Raw genomic sequence first — 17,269 nt, 5'->3', positions numbered from 1 at the left:
AGTGACCAAATCAAATTTTTTGAAACAAATACAACTTTTTAAAGTCTAGTTCTTTACAAAAAGCAAATAATGCAAGTGAGTGATGCAGTAAACCATCTAAATAATTGGTCTTGGGTGACTTGTTAACTATTTACTTGCACAAGCTTGTTTCAACAGATGGTGCCCTTAAAGGTAAGAGCTCCCTTATTGTATCTTTCCAGTAGTCAGAAACCAGGCAAAGAAAATAAGGTGAAAAACTGAGGTTATCAGGCTGTGAATAGAAAGAAATCAACTATTTCGCAATATGCACATGTACACATGTTGATAATAACAGCCTCTACATTGGGGCAAACAGTATGGGCTTGACTGATGACTAGTATCAGTTCCCCTGCCTTACCAGTAGGCTAATGCAGCGATGAGTTTGGTACATCTTACAAGATACTGGTTTTTTTTCCAGTACTAGGATATCCAGTATCTCATCACATGTAAACTCATGAGAGCAGCTACCTTTACTCAACAGTTACATAGTAGCTAGTCTAACTGGACCTTCATTTTATTTGGCTCCTAGTCACTACCATAACTATTCATAATGTAAAAAAACCTCATGGATTAGACAATGCTACTTTTACAAAGGAAGTTAAGCTTGTGGATGCTCAGCTCAAGGCAGCTTCCAGGAATGTGAGTTCAAAAAGCCTGAAAATTCACTTTCTGAAATACAAGCGTTTTTTAAAAAATTCATCAGCTTGAGACATCCAGCAACTTTATAAAGCGCCTTTGGGACGTAGGCCCCTCACATAGACAACAACATATGTATTGCATTAACAACTCAAAGGTGAGTGTGCTTCATTCAAGGCTAGGTTTTGCAATTAACATTGTACTGCTTGTTCTTCCAGCTTTTGTTTGCCATTCCATTCCACTTCTTTTCATATCACTAGGTCTCAGCTGGGAGCTTAAGTTATACAAAAGTTATACAAAGCATATCATGCCCAAGATGATATAAGAGAGAGAAAAAAAAAAGATATATCTATATATTTTCTCTAAAAAGAAAAGCCAATGCTGATCAATATGGAAAAATCCAGAGATTACCAAATGGCAAACTGCAAAAAACTTCCATGCTCTCAGCTAAAACAAATAGTTCCTCTCAGAGCATCTGAGATAATCTCTGGAGAGAGAACACATCTTGTTCTGTTCTTGAGCACCCCCAGTCGTCACATTACAGAGCGGCAGAGACAAGAAATAGTGCTATGCATCCAGCTGCACAATGGAGAATGGGGACAGGGTTAATGTATGGCAAGAGAAAATAACTGTTTTATACCCCTTCTTTCTGGGCCAAGCAATCTAAAAAATTTAAATATAACAGACTGAGAAACTGAAAATAGTCTTGCTCTAGCACTGCAGTATTGCAAAATGCTATTAGAGAACAATTTGTCCCTATAGGTATGTATGGGCCAAACTATGCTGTCAGAGACAGCAGCGCACCCTGTAATTGAAGTCAGTGAACTCTGCAAAATCCAAGCATTTGCATAGATGACAGCAGAATTTGCCCACCAGGAAAGATGCAATGTATTTCATCTCCAAACAATTATTTCTGACACATTAGTTGCTGCCTAGATGCATTCCTCCAGCTGAATACCACCTATTTCTTCACACTGGGGCGGTTCCTCTTCAGACACACCCAAAAGGGCCTGTGAGATTACACGTAACGACCAGCACCGCYGCATCACCCTGTCTCACCAGGGTAAGTACAAACATGTACTGTGGTCTCACTGTTTGCAAAATGCTTTGATTTTCATAACTGGAATTGTTTCATATAGAAAGTGACAATTCCTACATAAGGAATATAGGAGGATTGTCACTACCTGCATGAGACAATTCTGTACTTGACAGCTTTAGCCACCAGTGCAGTAAGGTAGTAAAGCAGAGGACAAGCAATAAGCCAGTGGACAAGTTCCACTGTTTTTACTGGAGCTATTTATGTGCTTAAAGACAGGTACATGCTTAATTACATTATTTATCAGGACCTTGCATTTTAAAAGTCTAAATCTTTTCCTGGTTCTTCCAAAGGAAAAATGTCTCTGCATTTGGCTTTCAGTGGATTAGAAAAATATATATCCTAGGTTATGACAAAAGCAAAAATGCTCCCTCACACACACAGTGCTAATTCTGATCTTAGCTGCAAATACGTTACCTCCTCCCGTGCCTCCCTGTTATTGACCATCAAAAAATTATACACAGACAAGCTGTAACTCGTGCTACTTGCTACAACTGAAATTCAAGAACAGGACTCAGTTTTGAAACTTCATAAAACATGACACGGAACATCATAAAACTAATGAAAAAGAGGGTTTAAGTGCAGGATTTCGCAGGGATAACTTCATTTTGATTTGAATAAAATTAACGCCGAATTACTTGGGTGTAAATGATAGAAAGATCAAATTCAGAAGGCCAGTTTCTGCTCTCAGTTACACTTGTATAAATCCAGAGTAACTTCATCTGCACCAGGAAAAACACCATTGGTTTACAGATGTATGCACAAAAGGAGAATTTCATTCAGGACATCTCAGGTAAGCTATATTTTACCTTCAAAAGCATTTTACTAAACTGTTAATCTTTTCCAGCTATTAAAGTGTAGAGTGCTTACTCGGGGCTTCCCCAAGCAGGTGGGCCGGCCGTACTTCCCGGAGCTGCTGCAACACAAGAGGCAGCAGCAGTAGCTTGCTGTTGCACAAGGTCTTCCTGCCAGCTAATCAATTTATTGTCCAATTTCCCAGTCAGCGGATGATCTACTGCATTTCCTATCATCAAGGCAGGAAGGAGGTTAGGGTTCAAGAGGGGCATGGCTGCCCCATAACTATGGGGTGGAGAATCACGAAGGTTTTACACTGCAAAAGAAAGAAGTCTGGAGGCAGAGGTAAAGAGACGATAACCCTCTTCTCGTACCCCCTGATCCGCAAGGCAGTATTTTAAGGAAAACATTTAAATCTCTCCTACCACCCTTCAACTTTCACTTTAAGTCTGCTCTCTGCCAGGAGAGCTATGAGCCATCCCAAACGATGGGCCAGCTCATGAGCTATAACGCAACTGACAGCCACCACTGCCTTCTCTGTTATGTGTGCACATTTGCTCTCATATACTTAAACTATGAAGACCTTTCAATTTGTGTGCAAGGTGCCTTGCACAATAATGCTCCAAGTGGGACCTTCTGCTATGGTCTTTATTAAAAAGGCTCCAGCTTCAGCCATCCATCAGTTAGCTACGGTGTTGCCCTCTGCTCCTTTCTGTGGAATGCAAGTGGAAGACAACAAACAAGCTTCAAATTTTGTTTTGATTTGTAGCGGATAATTGTGCAACTCCTCATTGTTACGCCACAGTGCAGTGTACTCTAGGCACCCTTCAGCCGTTTCCTTTCAAAAATCAAAAGTTCCATTTAATTCTTTCAAGGCTTCCCTGCCCCCCCCCCCCCCCCCAGATAACTGGCCAGGTTTTGATCATGAGGACTAAAGCCACCAGTCAGAGGCCATAACACACATTACCATGTTTGCTGGCTCTTAAAAAAGAGTCATCCATCAGGTTRAAAAAGAAAAAAAAAATGCAAAGCATTCTGAAATGTGTACTTGCATAGTCTTCCCTTACCTCAAATATGCTGGATGATTCATTGCTGTACTGATTGGAAATAATTTCTGATTGGTCACTGTACCACTTGAGTCCCCCCAGAAAGCTGTCTGCATCCAAGTCGTTCACGTCTAGTTCGGAGAGGTCAAGTTCTGGGAGATCTGGGCAAAGAGGCTGGTCTTCACCAACCAGAGCAGCACACTGCAGGAAACAAGAATAACACAGAAATAGTTTCATTAATTAACCTTAATATCATGTGATAAGAATTAAGCCTCAATTAAGCTATAGCACAGGGTCACTAGAATTGACTCTGTTTTCTGGACTTCCCCCCAAATATTAGATCATTGCTAGCTCTACAAAGGTATGCAAAGGGGAGGGGGAAATAGGAGGACATATGCTGCCTCCTCTACCACATCTCTCTACAGGAAGCAACCACTTTCCTTCTCCCTATACTCCTTGATAAGACTAGTGTCCAAAGCTTTAGTAAATCCAACAGCAAGGGGCAAGGCACRGCCTTACTCTTCTTTTGTGTCAGAGAGAGCTGGTACAGGTAGAAGTCACAGAAGAATACCTCTGGGCAAGGTCTCTCACGCGTTTCCTGGTGCATTCAGGTTAAGAGGCACAGACTGTTACAGCCTTCAGCCCTGGGGGTGAACTCAAGCTGTAAATATTCACGCTTTCAGCTCTACAGATCCCCACCGTAATCCCTGAAGTCAGCCACGGTGGTGGCTCCCACATGGGCATACTGAAGCATGGGTTAGCAGAGGCTGCTGTGCTATTTCTCCAATGTACTGGATGATGCACAGATCACGGCTACCCAGTTGCACAACAGTGTCCTGTTAGTTGAAGTGTATTCTGAAATATCCCTATATTCACATTTGGGTGACAGACATTTAGTTTATGGAGCCTTTCACCCACTTGAAATAAGTATGCATATTGTCCCAGCCCAAAAGCTTCCAGCCAGCTTTCTAATTTTCTCCAGACAGTGGCCACATCAAGTGAATCAAACTGGACTTTTTTTTGTCCAGGCAGCCCAGCAAGTCCTATACTATGGCTGATTCAGCAACCCTCAGGTAGAGGGCCTGCAAAACACTGGCCCTCGCTGTGCAAAATCATTGTCTCCGTGACTTTTGAACAGAATAGTGATAAACACAAATAAACACAGAATGCATATGCTTCTATACACTAGTATGATGCTGGACAGGGTATTAACTGGTCTACTAATCAAGAAAAAAAAATAATACTACACGTCCACTTTAGCATGGCAATTGAAATGTTAGAGTATCCAACAAAGCCAATTCTTAATTATGGAAAACACAGTAACAGCTTGGCAAATAATGGAGTTCCATACGCTAATGCTGCTCAATGAAGCAATTGCTTCTGCACTGTACCACACACTCCTGGAGCTCATCTGCGAATAGCTACGTTGATATTGGTATACTGCAAAACACACCTCCTCTCTTTAAAGCTGCAAAGGCACCAGGCAGTGAATGGTTAAAAGCCTTAAAGTCAACTGAGTGTAAGGGCTTCAACACTGAGTATTTCTAGCTTTGTGTTAAGGATGGCCAACAGCGCATTCAGGCAGCGGGTACTCCTCGACTCCAGTCAGTTGATTGGGTGGTTTGAATGATTTCCCAACTTCTATTTGGATTGAAGTCAATCCAGAAAGTGCCACCTTCTAAAGAGATATGTCTGTAGGGCAATAACACAGTGTCCACTGATGTGAATTACTCAATATTTGTTATGTCACTCTTGAAAGGACCGCCTTTTACAGCAGTATAAGAGAGAGCTGCTGAAGGTGAATTTCATTGAGATTTTTGTTGCTGGGAATCTCAGCACAGCTGCAGTGCACAGGCTATATGCAGCAGCACCGTCGCGAGCAAAGATTTCATCTGTTGGCACAAAGACTCAGTGCAGCTGGTGTGAGCTATAATTTACCAGACAACTTCCACGTCTACCAGGACACTACGAGATAATCACGTAACAGGCCAAGGGGCAAGGGAACAAAGAGGTTGCAAAATGAGGCTCTGAAATATCAGTTGCTTTTATTTCTATTATTTGAGGGGTTGCAGAACTTTAAGAAGTCAAAAATCTCACTTTAGTAATTTTCACTGCACACAACTTATTATTACTTCGGTCACAGAAAAAACACAAAGAAAAAAATTAAAGAGTTCCCTCTTCTTTAGTGCTAGACATAAACCTTCCAGCAGAAATCTTATAATGCAGAGATGACCTTTTTTGATGCTTGCACAAAATCTCTGATCTCATTAAAGGATAATCTAGTTTTTGACTGAAAAGGTAGATTCTCAGCATCATTCTCAGGTTTGTGTTGTGGAGGTCAGTAGCTTATAACTGATGCCGCAGACTTCTAAAGTATCCTGCTGATCTGTTACTGCTTTCGTTTGTAAAAATAGCTTCACTCTGTGAACCTCCTAGATAAATGTGTTAACTCTTGGTAATATGCATTTTTAAATCCTACAATGGGCTTTTGAAGCAACATAAACAATTTTATTAAAAAAAAAAAATCCTGATCATTGAAGCTTTTATTTGCCTATGACTGCAATGTCCCTTAAAAATGTAATAGCTGAAATGAAGTATATATGTTCTTGCCAATGTTGACATGTTCTGAATATGGCATTATGCTTCTAATCTGAGACACATTAGTAGCAAGTGTTCCTGTTATTAATTTATATTTGGCCTTTGACGATGCCAGATTTAACACTCCAAGTCCTAAAACTGTCCTCATCTGACATGCTGCTATTTACTGTTTGCCTATACATCTGTAACAGGTGCACCTGCATTGCTATAATGCATTTTACTGTCTTCCCACTGTTATTTGATATCATAGTTATTCCATAACTACGGCCTTAATTTTATAATAACATTTAGGAGGATAAAGCAGTCACTAAACACAAGAGGCTAATTACTGTGCGTTATTTCACTCCAACAGACTTTTTTTTTCCTCTTAGTTCAGGCGCAAACAATAAATTAGCTTAACTGCACTGATGATAATGAATCATTATAATTAAGTATAATTCTCCATTAACCTTTTGGACGTTTTTGTGCCTTTGAAGGTAAATTAAAAAAAAAAACTGGACTTCTGCCATATTAATTATATTAATGAAAAAATAATCTTCATTTTATTTTTAACAAGGTTTTCAAACAGCCAAGGGGATGAACCCAGGAAAGAATGACAGACTTGATAGAATGTATGTCATGTGGATTCTCTCTATCAATCTTCGCAACCTTACTGTACATCACCTTCATTAAACTGTGAAACACTGGGGACGCTGATCAGCTACAGTGATGCAGGCCTTTATTAACCACCATGCCATCCTGTCATTATGTGAGAGAGAATATAATACATTTTAAGTTGACAGCAAACATTAATGATTCAAAAAATGAAAGCTGCCTACAGTACCTGCTGCCTGTAATATTTTCGATCAGTAAAGGTGATCCCTAGGGCCAAAACAGCATGCAGACACTACTACATTGCTACAGGAAGTGCAATGCAGGAGCCAGTTGGTAAAATCCTACCAACAGTTAATCCATCCACCACACAATTAATATTAAGATCAAACCTTTTTTTTTTTTTCTCTCCACACTATGAAAAAGTCATTGACATAAATTATCTGTTCCGTTACTAGCTTGAAATTACTGCAGGAACTCTCGTGATTAAAATAAATCTTCAGTATTTCCATATAAGCTGGTTCCTCAATCAGCTCCTAGCAGCATCAGGAATAATACATGATGGAAAAATGAAGCTACAGCAGCTGAGACCCATGCTACAAGCCAGACAACAACCCACAGGATACTCCAGCTACTCAGAAACAATTAGGACTTTGGAGCCAGAAAGTCATCCACTTACAGCCTTGACTCATAATAGCTACAGGACATATGAATTATCCATATCTATTCCACTTTACCAAGAAATCAAAACAAGATAAGAGCAATTACAATACGCAAACAGAAATCGGTGGATACAATGGCAAGCTGCAAATATTTAAAACATGACAAAAAGACTTAAGAATCCGCATGCATGCTCCACCAGATAGAAAAATATACCTGAGAACACTAACATTTTTGCTTTAGATGGGTATCTCATAGCACAAGCATCTTACTTAAAAAGCATCACATGTAACGCTTCTCCCCCCACCCCCGTTGCCTAAGGGGAGCATTTTGAGCACTTCTTCCAAACTCGCAGGCAGAGGGTTAGTTCCTGGGAGCAGGTCTGGATTTCGGATTCCTCTTGACGGGGTCCAAGCAAAGTTTGCCTCGCTTCACAAGTTGCCAGAACTTTCAGGTAACGCTCCATTTTGCCGAATGCAAACATGCAGAAATCCTCAGACCTCAGTTTATACTCCAGAGATTACCAGGGAACTGCTTGCTTTTTCCCTTTATGAATTGTAGCCAGCAGAAGCTGTGGATTTGATGTATTGCCATCTATTTTTACACAAGCAGCGGCAGCAGCAGCAGTTCACACAGTCCTGCATAAACTCTATTCTCCTGGTTCATCCTGTTGTCTCTGTCATGCAGTAGRATTTAACTATTTGTTGGACTACTTGGAATCACTGAGAATCCTGCCCTATGGGACATTAACTGCTGGATAATTTTTCCAATACAACAAGAAGCAAGCAAACATCTATTTCCAGAAATCTCTTTTAAAAGCATCTAAAACAAAACAACAGGGCATTCATTCTTGTGTGTGTGTTTGATTTCTACAGTTGATAAACAAAGAAAAAGCCTTCAACAGAGCACAGTGAAACGAGCAATTACAATATGAAATCATTACTTAATTTTAACTTCTTTTTTGGGGGAAAAATAAATGTTAATCTTATTCTAAATAAACATGGCATTTTTCCAACCAGGCCACTAAACGCCACTGGAAAGACTTCAGACACTGATTCATATCAATATCTTAGAGCATAAATATTGCATATGACGGGAAAGCGAGCCAGAGGCACATGAAAATAGTTTCCAACTGCAGGAGATACTGATGACAGGAGCTAAGCTTTGATTTGCTCAAGGCATCRCAGAGCAACCTTAAAATAGCAAACTTACTGGAGTTAAGATAAGATTCAGACTTGTTTGCAAAGTATTCCACCTAGCACATTTCAGCATTTTTCTCACAAAAAAGAAAGAAAGAAAAAAAAACCCAATGAAACAAAAAGCCACCAGTGACCTGCAGCGCGCCTGCGCGCGAGACAATGCCCACGCCGCTCGCGGCGCCCGGCTCACCTCTATGTCACTCCAGACAGAGTCCTGGTTGCACATGTCCCACGCCATCCAGCTCCCGAACGCCAGCGGTGAAGCTTTCAAACTACAATCCAGAGCCGGGCAGGGAGCACACACGCATGCAGGCAACGAGCCCCTTACTGAGAGTGAACTGAAGGCACCTGTCTTACTACTGTTCCCAGTCACATGACAAAGCTATTAAAAAGTAGGCTGGGCTGTCACTCATCCAGCCTTCTTGTGCTGCTGCTAAAACTAGTGACRTCACTCAGAGGCAGACCTAGGCTTAAGTGAAGTAAATCTTTTTAAAAACCACTCAGACCTTTGAGGCTTCAGCACCATGCTGTGATTAAAATCAGATTTCCGTGCCACACCCCCTAAATTGTGCCCCTGCTATATAATAACTACAATCCCTCACAATCTTTTTTTAATTTCTTTCTTCCTTTTTTATTTTCCAAAACAAACAGCAGACAAAGCTGTATTTATTATAAAGAAAAAAGTGAAGTAACTCCAAGCCRCGCTGGAGCATGTGGGCTCTGAACAGACCCATTCTAACCTTTCCAGGCGGACCCGGAGCCAGCAGCAGCTCCCCGGCGCCGCTTCATTCGGAAGCACTATCACAGAGTTCTGTAAAAGTTACAACGCATTATAATAATTTTTTCGCTACCGGATTTTACACCTTGCAAAGTATTTTGTGTATGCTAGGCTAACAATTTCTGAGTGCTAACTGCAACTAGAGCTAGTTTTTCCACAAGCAAATGCATCGGCAAAAAAATAAAAAAAAAAGTGCATTTCCCAGTAATGGAGAAAGTATCAATAAAAAAAATCATATAGGTATCTCACCTACTACAAAGAAGCAGCCTGATTCTGTTTCCAGCTAAATTACAGTATTTCTCAGCTGCTGTTTAATCATTTCTGTGTCTCAGTGTACTCACCCTAGAAACCAGTGTTATTACATACAACTGCTACAGTCCTGCCCATAACTGTTTAGATTCCTTTCTGCATTTTCCTATAAGTACTATTGCCTCAGTGCTGCCTTAGGGGGCATTTTTGTACAAGCGCTGTGCACCAGCCCCTCTGACCTGGACTGAGCATTTTCTCACTGAAAACAGAAAAAGCTCTTGTCTTGTGGAAGCACGGACACGCTATTAACAGAAGTGTTTCTTCTTTTAAGCCTTTTACAGCTCCCTCGCGGAGACAATAGGGGCTGCTGCAGGTGCAACTGGTTTATGAGGACACTACACACTGAATACCTAACAAACTCCAGGTACCAAACATAGCGGCAGACCATTTCCCACAACGGGGGGGGAAAGGTCTTGTTTAACTATCCCTACCTGCCTGTTTATTTTCTTAAGTTGTATTTTTTTAATTAGCTGGGTTCAAAAGTCTTGCAGAATGTAAACACTAGATCAGTCACACTGATGGGCTATCGGGCACAGTCGCGAAACTATAATTGGTCATTCTCCCTGTCATGAAATATTCATTTCTGTTGTTAAGTTATTTGCAAACTTGAATATTCTAAAGGCTAAATGGGTACAATTATGCGATTTTGCTGAGAGAAAAAATAAATAAAAAGAAGTGCAGTTCCTGAAATAGCCTTTCTCCCCCCAGATATTAAAAACTTCAGAAACTGTAGTAARTCTCAGATACATTCTTAGCTTATTTGTGTTCCTTTGTAATTTATTATTGCCAGTTCTGATAAAATGTACAGTTTTCCCTGCTTGTGCTTAAGGTGCAAATCACATCACACTGTCACATTTTCACCAAGCACAGATGACAAAAATGGCATTGTTTTTACTTTACTTAATTAAAAAAAAAAAAAAACACACAGCAAAATACCAAACGACTACAGAAGGCCTTTCCTACAAATGATTAAATTAACGGTATTACTTTGCTCGCACAATGAAAAAAAAAACCTAATTTCCTTTCCAATTATATGCTGATTTAATGATAAAACTGCAGTAAATTATTAAGATGTGGGGCAAAGGTCAGTACCTCTGGCATCCGCACAGTCAGCTGTGAAATAAAGCTGGGCACCTGCCTGCCTCCAGTGGAGTCTCTTCTTATTAATTATTATCTGTGGATCCATGGTTGGTGGAATATTCTCCTTCAATACCTACTTATAATTGTGTTCATTGACTGTGCCGAATCCATCATCTTTTTTTTTTTTTGTTTCCTCTGAAGTTTCATTCACACCTTTTATAGAAATGTATTTACACTGGAACATTTTATATCGCTGTTTTGGATATTTTGACCTGCTTGTGTTGTTTCTATTTTCTACATTTCCGCTTCACCGGTTTTCCTTCAAATTAGCAAGTTAACTGATAAGTATAAACTGTAACCTTAGTGGTGCTTTCATACAAGCCTTAGAGTTTGGAGAACTTTCTTAATATGTTGCAGACAGTGCAAGCRATATCTAATAATAGTTGAGATTCCTCTAGCGCTTTTCTACAGGCCTGTCCACATTATGGCTTGAAGCTGGCTGGCACTTCCAGTGGTACTGGGAAGGGATGGCAAGCTAGGCTCAAGCAAGGGTTCCCCATCTCTTAGCAAGAACTTTTTTAATGGCATGGTCCAACTCAAGTCAAGTATAAATTTACTCATCAGGATCCTTTTCAAATATTTTAAATGTGTTTTTTTTGGAGAGTAGTACATGTAACAGGAGAGAAGAGAGGAAGGCAGTTGCAGTGGTGTTATAGCTTGGGCACCAGGCAGCCTCAGCACACATCAATGAAGTGTCTGAGAATACAACCAGTATCCACACTACTGTCCTCCAAAGAAACCGTGTCTTCCAAAAATTTCCTGGTACCTTCAGCAATACTCTTCCCTAGTGTTTTGACAACATGAAAAAATTGCACAAACATCTTTTCTGGGGCAATACCTGAGTAGGCACACATTATTTAGTTCCATAATAAATGCATATGAAGAAAACCCTCTCTCAGTTGGTAAAGTCTGCAGGTCCATTTGACCCAATCTAGTTCTACTGAAATGTCTTTCATCAGACCACATCTCTGATCATTAGGCTTTCTGTTTTTAGGTTATTCTGTATCTACTATCAGCAATTTCCAAATTTTGCCTTTTCTTCTTCAAAGACCATAATTCAGGAAAGTTCTGGCAAGTCTTCCAACAGCATTTGGGCACAAATTCCCAAATCCTGATACTTTTTTTTTACAGGATTAGAAGGCATGGCTGTCTGCAGTAACAACAGCAACGAGCAGAACTCAAAGACCAAAGTCTTCAATCCCTCTGTCCTTGACTTTTTCTGAATTCAGCATTCATTCTATCTCTTTCTCCTGTTCTCTCACGCACATTTTCATGGTCAGGTTTTTATTCCCTGTAACTCAAATTTCCCAAAGAAGCTATTGATTTTGGAGCCCCCTGATTCTGAAACCCCAAAGAAAGAATGTCTTTCCCAGCTTCTGAACTACAGTGCTTGCTAACGTTCAGCAGTTAGGTTCTTTTCCAGTGGAGTAAGGATGATTAAAATTGAATAAAAGAACAGTGTTGAAGTCTCAACAAGCTGAAGTTTACACACCAGTTTTCACATCAGTTAAGCCCGTTCCACTTGAGTCTCCAAGTGTGAATGGCCTTATAGCAGAAGATAAGCCAATGGTATATATAAAAGGCAAAACTGCACTCCAAAGGTATGCTAAAATGGTGTTTTATATAAAGTATATATACTCTATTAATTTTTTATTAGAAATCTTCCTTCTGTTCACCTTTATTCTTTTTTTTCCCCACAGTTCTTTTGTATTTGTTTTCCACTCCATTCTCTCTGTTCTGCTTCTATCCTATTTGCTTGTTTGTTTGTTTTTCTACCTTCTCAGCTTCTTTTCCTTATTTACCCAGTTCATCCTAACCAGAATATGCACTCAGTAGCATAAGCCAGTGAGCCAAACTCCTTGAACTGCTGGGGTATTTTAAGAGGGTTAACCAAGTTCATGGTTCATTGGTAAAATGATTTTACAATGGAAAAAAACAGCGTGCCCTCTCCAATTCTGCTAGGGCAGTTATGAACTCAGATTTTTTTACACAGACAAACCATGATGGTCCTCTGCACCAGCCCTCTGAAAGACTCAGGCAGGTCTGGGCCAAATTTATTCGTAGCTCAGCTCTGGGCCACAGTTTGCTGTCGGAGCAGCTGCGTACTAGACAGTCCAAAAGAGCTTTCTCCCAGCACTGAGTCTTTCCTACGTTACTGACCTCAGGGAGAGTTTTTCCACATCTGCCTCCGCATACTGTGGGCTCAAATAAACACCCCTGAATGCCACTGGAGTTTGTTTGCTTGTTCACATGTGAATGGCCCTGGCTGAATATTCACTATTAAGTGAAGATTAGCTGATTATCGGTATTAACCAGGGTTGCACACATACTACTCTTTATAACTCAGTGTTTGTTGTAAGACCTCGCAAGAGCGCCTAAGCAAAGTAGGAATATAGATGCCCCCCTGAAAGTAATCTTCCTAAATCTTTTCATACCTCTGAACATCTCCCTCTTCACAAACATATTTGAGTTACTCGTTACTAAAACAAGAAAAGCCAAAGCCGCTCCTGCTGACTACATAAAAATCCATTTATCACTTGTTTCCCCCAACATTTGGAGCATATGTTCTCCAGGACCCACATTTTCTATGATTTGCAGGAAAATCCAGCTTGTCAAGCCTGTTAAAAGCAGCGTGAACAATGTCTTTCACTCTGGTGTTACTGTTTCACAGAGAGACTAATCTGTAAAGGAGAATCTACATTTAAATTTATTGCCCCTATATGTTTGAGAACCTGAGCCATGTAAACACATCAGTTTCCTAGGGAAGCTCTGGTGGTTGCTTGAGTGCAGACACCTGGGCAAGCAAAGGAGACAGATTCCTGTTTTGCACACTGGCAGAGCCTTCTATTCATGCACAACCACATCAAAATCACAGTCTGTCGCAGATTTTGATTGTCTCTCCTTCACTCGCCTCACCGCTGATATTTCCTTGGAACAACAGAAATCATAAAGTTATTTTTTTTTCCCCTTTTCCTTCAGTGCTTTCAAGTCCCTGGGAAGAGTACAAATCCTGCTCCTGTCTGATGTTGAGCAGAGCAGACGCAGGGAACAGGCTTCTGGCAAGTTCTCTGCTTGCGCTGATTTTCAGCAGCTAGAGGGGGATGTCCCCGCACTTAGAGGTGGTACCTTTCCATTGCCATTCCCCAGCCCGCCAGTCGCACACACGCATGTCCGCCTGTGGATGGGCAATTGTCTTGTCCAGCCCTCGCTACAAAAGGCAGAATTTGTGAAAGCTTTGGGGACACAATTTCTGTTTGTAGCTCTGTAGGGCCATGGAAAAGCCTGCCTGGATTCTTCTCGATACCCCAACTGCCATCCACCATGCACCATTTCCCTGGAGCTCTTGCCTCCCCACTTGTTTATCATTAACACCAACCTAGTCTGTACTGACTTTTTCTGAGAGGGATCTGACCAGGATAATCCCAGGAATAATCAGCATGGACTTGGTATCTTACAGTGCATAAAAGATTCCTTGATGCAACCCTTAAGCAATTTGCTGGGAGCCAAGCCTGTTCCAAAGATACTATCTAAAGTACTCTTAAGAAATTTACATTAGTTTATGAACTCTTTTTGGACAGGGACTGTGACGCCTTCAATGTCTGTCCAATGGTATAAAGCCTATATCCAGGAAAGCTTSTTTATAACAACCACTAAATTTATCTCAATGAGAAATAGCTGGTTCTCACTGGCCCTTCCATGGAAAGTCACTTCTGTGACTGCTTTCTGACCATCAGTTAAACTCAGTTTTGGGCTTGGTTTGTCACATGGGCCATTCAGCCATTGAACTGAGATCCAGCTCCATGGGAAGCTGTGGTGTCCTAACTGCCATAGGGCAGCACAGCATGTTCACCTGCTAGCTCCACTTCAGACAGTACTGTAGCTAAGGGGTGGAAAAATTCACATGCTTTCCTAACATACTCTATCTATTCTCGAAAATGGCTGGGAAAACGATTGCAGTGGAGTGCACACAACTCTGCAGCACAGTATTGGAAAGAACACTAACCTTTAAATACTCTAAAATCAAATCTTGTTTTACACAAAACTGCTATGGTAAAGTCGATGTGAATGAAGCACCTTTGAGTGAAGGAACAGAGGGAAAGGCAGTGGACAGCTTTAGTGCCTCCTAGCAATTTTTTTTTAATAAACTAGAGATGACAGACAGCCTTACTAACACATCTCTCATCTTCAAATAAGACTTTCTTCAGACACAGCTCTGTGACTGAGTCAGCCTTTTTTTCTTGGGCCTCGCTCTTGGCATTTTTTTGTATTAAAACAAAGTATAATGTGGAAATAATTCTGAATTGTAGTCATCTGATCTGATTCTAGTAACACAGGCCACAGATACGCTCTGCTACAATTTTAGGCACACAAAATCAAATGAAAATGTCCCACAAAAGAACTGGAGATTTTTTTAAGCCTGCTTATGCACCAAATAACCCTTTATATGGTTATGCCTGGCGGCTGAAGAAGCCAAGCTCCTATGGAGAAGGTGGTAGGAAAGGTGCTGGAGCTCCGTCCATTCAGCAGCCAGCATGCTGCGTGGCCTCGCAGAGTCCTGCAGCGCAGAAAACATTTCCTATCTCAGGCACGATACCCCACTTTCCCAAGTCAGTCAAGGATAAGCCAAGGGTCACCTCGCTGCAATGGCCAGTGCAGTCTCACACAGACCAGGCTCCTGAAAGATCAGCTTCACATGACCTCTTAACTAGTAGTTCCTGCCAGCCAAAAATCGAGCCCAGGAGTTATTTTTAGCCAGAACTCTTCATGAATTGCAGTTAACTTGCAATATGCAAACTAGTAACTAGTGCTAGAGAAATCCCTACAGGTTTCATGGTTCCACTCTGTGCTCAAAAGTCCAGTTATTCATTTTTCTTGGAGCTGCAATATTAATCTAAAAAAGTTGCACAAATGGCAAAAGATGTCACCCTCCCTCCATCCCCAGTTCAGATAGCAGAAATAAAGGAAGATGAACATTTAGCTTGGGGTCACTAGCTGTCCCAAATTCAGTTGTAACCTTTGGAGGTTGACTCTCCCCAAGTGATGCTTTGATCAGAAATTTGTCAGTACTTCCACCTTTGACCCAGGGATAAACAAACCAGTACAGAGACAGAATGGGAGAAATGTTAGCCGTAGCAAGGTTTGGTCTAAGTTACTTGCTTTTTTTTTTTTTTTTTTTTTTACCCCCCAATTTTTGCCTGATCTCTGTACAAAAAGAACTCAGCAAAAGAGCGATGTTAAAGTGGCTGGAATAAGTGACTGCTCTGAATGCTTCTAAAGGGAATGGGAATTTTTAAATGGATTTAGGTGGGCTTTGGACCAGGCCTTGTTACTGAAGATGGGACCAAGATAGTTCAGAGCAGAAACTCCTCCATATCTTTCCTCCTTTTTTATTCTGATACTGCTCAGGCTGCACCAGCTTTCCCATGCGAATGGAAGAGGGATAAAGCACTGAGACGGCATCAGTTATCGCCGTTTTCAATATCTTTGTTTCTGAGGAATTTAGTATTTGCCAAACATCCTTTGCCCTGGGGCACTGGTGTAACTATTTTATAAATGGGTACCAGCAAAGATGCATATCTAGTCTTTTCCCCAAAAGAGCTATGACTGTATTTTCATTACTACACGTCAATTGACAAATAAGACAAGTTTGCTACTTTCATGTTTGTCCCTAATGGATCTCTACCGTCGTAAAATTCCCCAACAACCTGACGAAATTAAACATTATTTTTTGGCTCTGCTCTATTGAACTCCACATGCAGAATGGCAAGCCAGGACCATGTATTTAACCAAAAAGCATTAAAAGGACTGTGTAGCACTCCCACTAACATACAACTTCACTAGAGGGTACCTTTTCACTTTTGCCCGTTACAGGCTCACCCTTCCTCTCTGAGGAACGCAGAACCAAGTAAAAATAAGAAACTGTCTGAATGGAAGATTATTTTAATTTAATGTTGCAAGTTGCTTAGGAAAAAAATCCCCAGCAAACCCAAACCAAAGAGCACTTCATCATAATATTATTACCAATTTATTAAACCAAGATTGCATACAACGGAGAAATGGCTGTGACACATCCCCAGGGGTTTGCTGGAGGTAGACCTCCAGCTGTTTCATTCTCATATGCAGTCCTGTTTACAAAGACATGGAAAAATGTTTGTGCTTCAGCTCAATGCAATACAAAATTACATTGTTTGCAGATTTTCATTAAGGCAGAATAGGAGTGTGCACAGCGAACCAGAGGCAGGTACTTTGGGCAGACAGAGCCACCACCTTTAAGGCAGAGCAGGGGAAACACATGGCGGCTGTGAATTTGTATCCTGGACAATGCTATAAATCGAAGCATAGCTGACAATTCCTGCCCAGGAAACATGTTCAATTTCATCTCCCGTAAAAGAAGAGCAGGCAC

General features: G+C 40.9%; 1 protein-coding gene across 3 annotated transcripts in view; it reads right to left on the bottom strand.

Annotated features, from left to right (window-relative positions):
* The window catches only part of PPARGC1A (PPARG coactivator 1 alpha), a 64,197-nt gene extending 55,320 nt beyond the window's left edge, over window positions 1-8,877 (bottom strand). For 2 of the 3 annotated variants that reach the window (XM_026079897.1, XM_026079898.1), the window contains exons 1-2: window positions 4,021-4,031; window positions 3,613-3,796 (exon numbers count right to left, since the gene is read on the bottom strand). Coding sequence is in view for 1 of the 3 variants with exons in the window: in XM_026079896.1 (XP_025935681.1) it covers window positions 3,613-3,792; window positions 8,830-8,877 (228 nt within the window). In the remaining 2 variants the exon portion in view is untranslated. Of the gene's footprint in view, window positions 1-3,612; window positions 3,797-4,020; window positions 4,032-8,829 lie in introns of those variants that run through there. The other variant, XM_026079896.1, reaches the window with a different exon arrangement.
* Between the last annotated feature and the right edge of the window lie 8,392 nt (window positions 8,878-17,269).

This window comes from Apteryx rowi, unplaced genomic scaffold (assembly GCF_003343035.1).
Source record: "Apteryx rowi isolate R43461 unplaced genomic scaffold, aptRow1 scaffold_502, whole genome shotgun sequence".
In the NCBI taxonomy this organism is placed as follows: domain Eukaryota; kingdom Metazoa; phylum Chordata; class Aves; order Apterygiformes; family Apterygidae; genus Apteryx; species Apteryx rowi.
The sequence above is the reverse complement of the archived record's forward strand: the minus strand, read 5'-3'. Positions and strand labels throughout refer to the sequence as shown.